Source organism: Chaetura pelagica, unplaced genomic scaffold (assembly GCF_000747805.2).
Source record: "Chaetura pelagica isolate M959 unplaced genomic scaffold, ChaPel_1.0 scaffold938, whole genome shotgun sequence".
Taxonomy (NCBI): domain Eukaryota; kingdom Metazoa; phylum Chordata; class Aves; order Apodiformes; family Apodidae; genus Chaetura; species Chaetura pelagica.
In genome coordinates, this window is record NW_009954221.1 from 409,775 (window position 1) to 412,280 (window position 2,506).

General features: G+C 52.8%; 1 protein-coding gene across 1 annotated transcript in view; it reads right to left on the minus strand.

Moving 5' to 3' along the window:
• Positions 1-2,506, minus strand: part of ERCC6L (excision repair cross-complementation group 6-like) — a gene marked incomplete at its 5' end in the record, with an annotated part of 3,744 nt that extends 1,238 nt beyond the window's left edge. Inside the window, one exon of the mRNA XM_010003463.1 lies at positions 2-2,506. Within this exon, the coding sequence (XP_010001765.1) occupies positions 2-2,506 (2,505 nt within the window). The remainder of the gene's footprint in view (position 1) is intronic.

The window sequence follows — 2,506 nt, forward strand, 5'->3', positions numbered from 1 at the left end:
TATCTGATGTATCTTGCCATTCCTCTTCAGACTCTTCCAAGACCAGATTGAAGTCAACTTGATCCTGCACAGACATATCCTCCAAGCTGGTTTCCAGCACATCAGAATCCTGGAGCCCAGCAAGGGTTTCTGGTGTAACATTTGACAAAGCTGGCACTGCAGCAGCCAAAGCTGGCTCAGAAAGGTCCTTCTCATCTGTCCCCAGGGCAGTGTAGGGGCCAAGCACCTGCTCTGACATTTCTGCATCTCTTAACTCCTTGGAACCATCAGCCATACCAGACTTGTTAGCGGAATGCTGACGATGCCCAGGGAGACCATCCCCTGCCTCAGTCAAGCTGTCTGACATCCCATGGGAACAGTGTTTCTGTTCAGGACTCAGGCCTGGATGAAGTCCAGGTGATGATGCTATAACACTCAATTCAAGATTTTGCTCAGATTCTTGTACATTGGTTTCTTTCACTGTCTTGCTGGTATTAAGCACCTCTGTGTCCATACAGGACTCATCTTGTGCCAGTTTCTCTTCATCCAAGTCACCAATAGTCAGATTTGTCATTTTGGAGCTGACGTCAAGAACCTGGACCTCCTTGTCCTCTGTAAGATCAATAACTTTGTCCTTTTCATGTTCATCAGCTACTGGTGGCGAAACTAAGGGACTGATGTTTTTTAGCCCTGGAGACAATTTCTTTGGCTGGGAAGCCCGTTCTGGTGGTCTTGGCCACGTCTCTTCACAGCTGTTTCTGATCCCCTCCATCCTCTGGTCTCTAAGCTGAGACTCCAACTGAACAAGCTCATGGGCCTTCTGTACCCTCCGCTGGATGTACTGATGGGCTTCCTCGCTCTCCACCTGCTCCTCCTGAGCTGTTTCCCTCGTGAATATCAAGTCATGATCAGAAATGCCAAACATGGCCAGGGAGTGCAAATAGGCAATGTGTTCATCCAGCTGCAGGTCGGTCTTTCTCTGGAGGGCATGCAAGGACTGCAGCTGGATCTGAGTCGCAGATGTTTGCGTGTCTTCTAACGTGAAAAGCTCCCTCAGCTCCTGTTTGGAGAAATACCTGAACGGGTTCTTTTTGTCCCCAGTGGTCTGTCTGATCAATGAATCCTTGAAGACTTGTCTCCTGTAGATCTTCTCTTCCACGGTGCCGCAGGTGATCAGTCTGTAAATCACCACGTTCTCCTTCTGCCCGATCCGATAAGATCTGTCCACAGCCTGCGCGTCTGTAGCCGGATTCCAGCTGGGATCAAAGATCACCACCCTGCTGGCTGCTGTCAAGGTGATCCCCACGCCCCCCACCTGCGTGGTGAGCAGGAAGACACAGCATTCCCCGCTGCTCTGGAAGGCCTGGATGCGCTTCTCCCGCTCTGCCAGGTGGGTCACGGTCCCGTCAATCCGCAGGAGCTTGAACTGCCGGTGGGACAAGACGCGCTGGATGATGTCCAGCATCTTTGTGGACTGTGAGAACACCAGGGTGCTGTGTCCCTCTTCTCGCAGTCTCTCCAGAAGCCCTACAAGGAACAGCATTTTCCCCGACTCCTGAATCAGTGTTTCATCTGAGAGATGATCTATTTTGTTAGCACCTGGCAGCATTCCTGAAAACTCGTCCTGCTCCGAGCCCTCCTGCTCCTCCAAGCCCAGCTGGATGCAGGCTCGTGCAGACAACAGCCTGGGGTGGTCACACAGCTTCTTCAAGACCGTCAGCTCAGCCAAAGGCGACCGGGTTGTCATCAGCACTTCTTTCACGTGATCCAGAGAGAGAAAGTTCCTGTAGATTTCTTCCTGCACGGGTGACAAGTACACCCACACCACAAAGTCATTTTTCCTAGTGAGAGATGGCATGACAGGAGCACAGCTCTCACTTGGTTCCTCAGGAAAAGGAGCATCTATTTTGCCAGCCTGATTGGTTTTGATATCTTCTTTGGTTCTTCTGAGAAAATATGGCTTTATAATTGCCATTAGATTCTCGGACATCTTCAGCCCCAGTGCTTTTTCACCCAGGGTGGCGTCCTTCTCCCTGCCTCTGGTGATAGGATTCTCATATTCCATTTTAAAAGTTTTGGCTGTTCCCAGGAGAGAGCCTTGGCAGGCAAAGTCGAACAAGGACCACATTTCCCGCAGGTTGTTCTGCACTGGGGTGCCCGTGAGGAGCAGGCGGTGCCTGGCAGGGATGGCATAGACACACCGGGTGGTCTTGTTGGACGGGCACTTGATTTTATGCGCTTCGTCCAGGATGACGTAGTCCCAGACAAACTCCTGGTCGTGGCTGCTGGCGAGCTGCTTCCAGTTGTTAACGAGCATCTGGTAGCTGGTGATGACGGTGCCGTTCTTCCTCTGGACCCGCTCCAGGTTCCTGGTGCGCTCGACCCTGCTGCTGCCGTGGAACGCCTTGACACGCAGGCCGGGGGTCCAGCGGGCGAACTCGGCCAGCCAGCTGCTGACCAGGGTGGTGGGCATGATCAGCAGGACGTGCCGGATCAGCTCCGCGTCGAACATGCCCGAGAGGAAGGC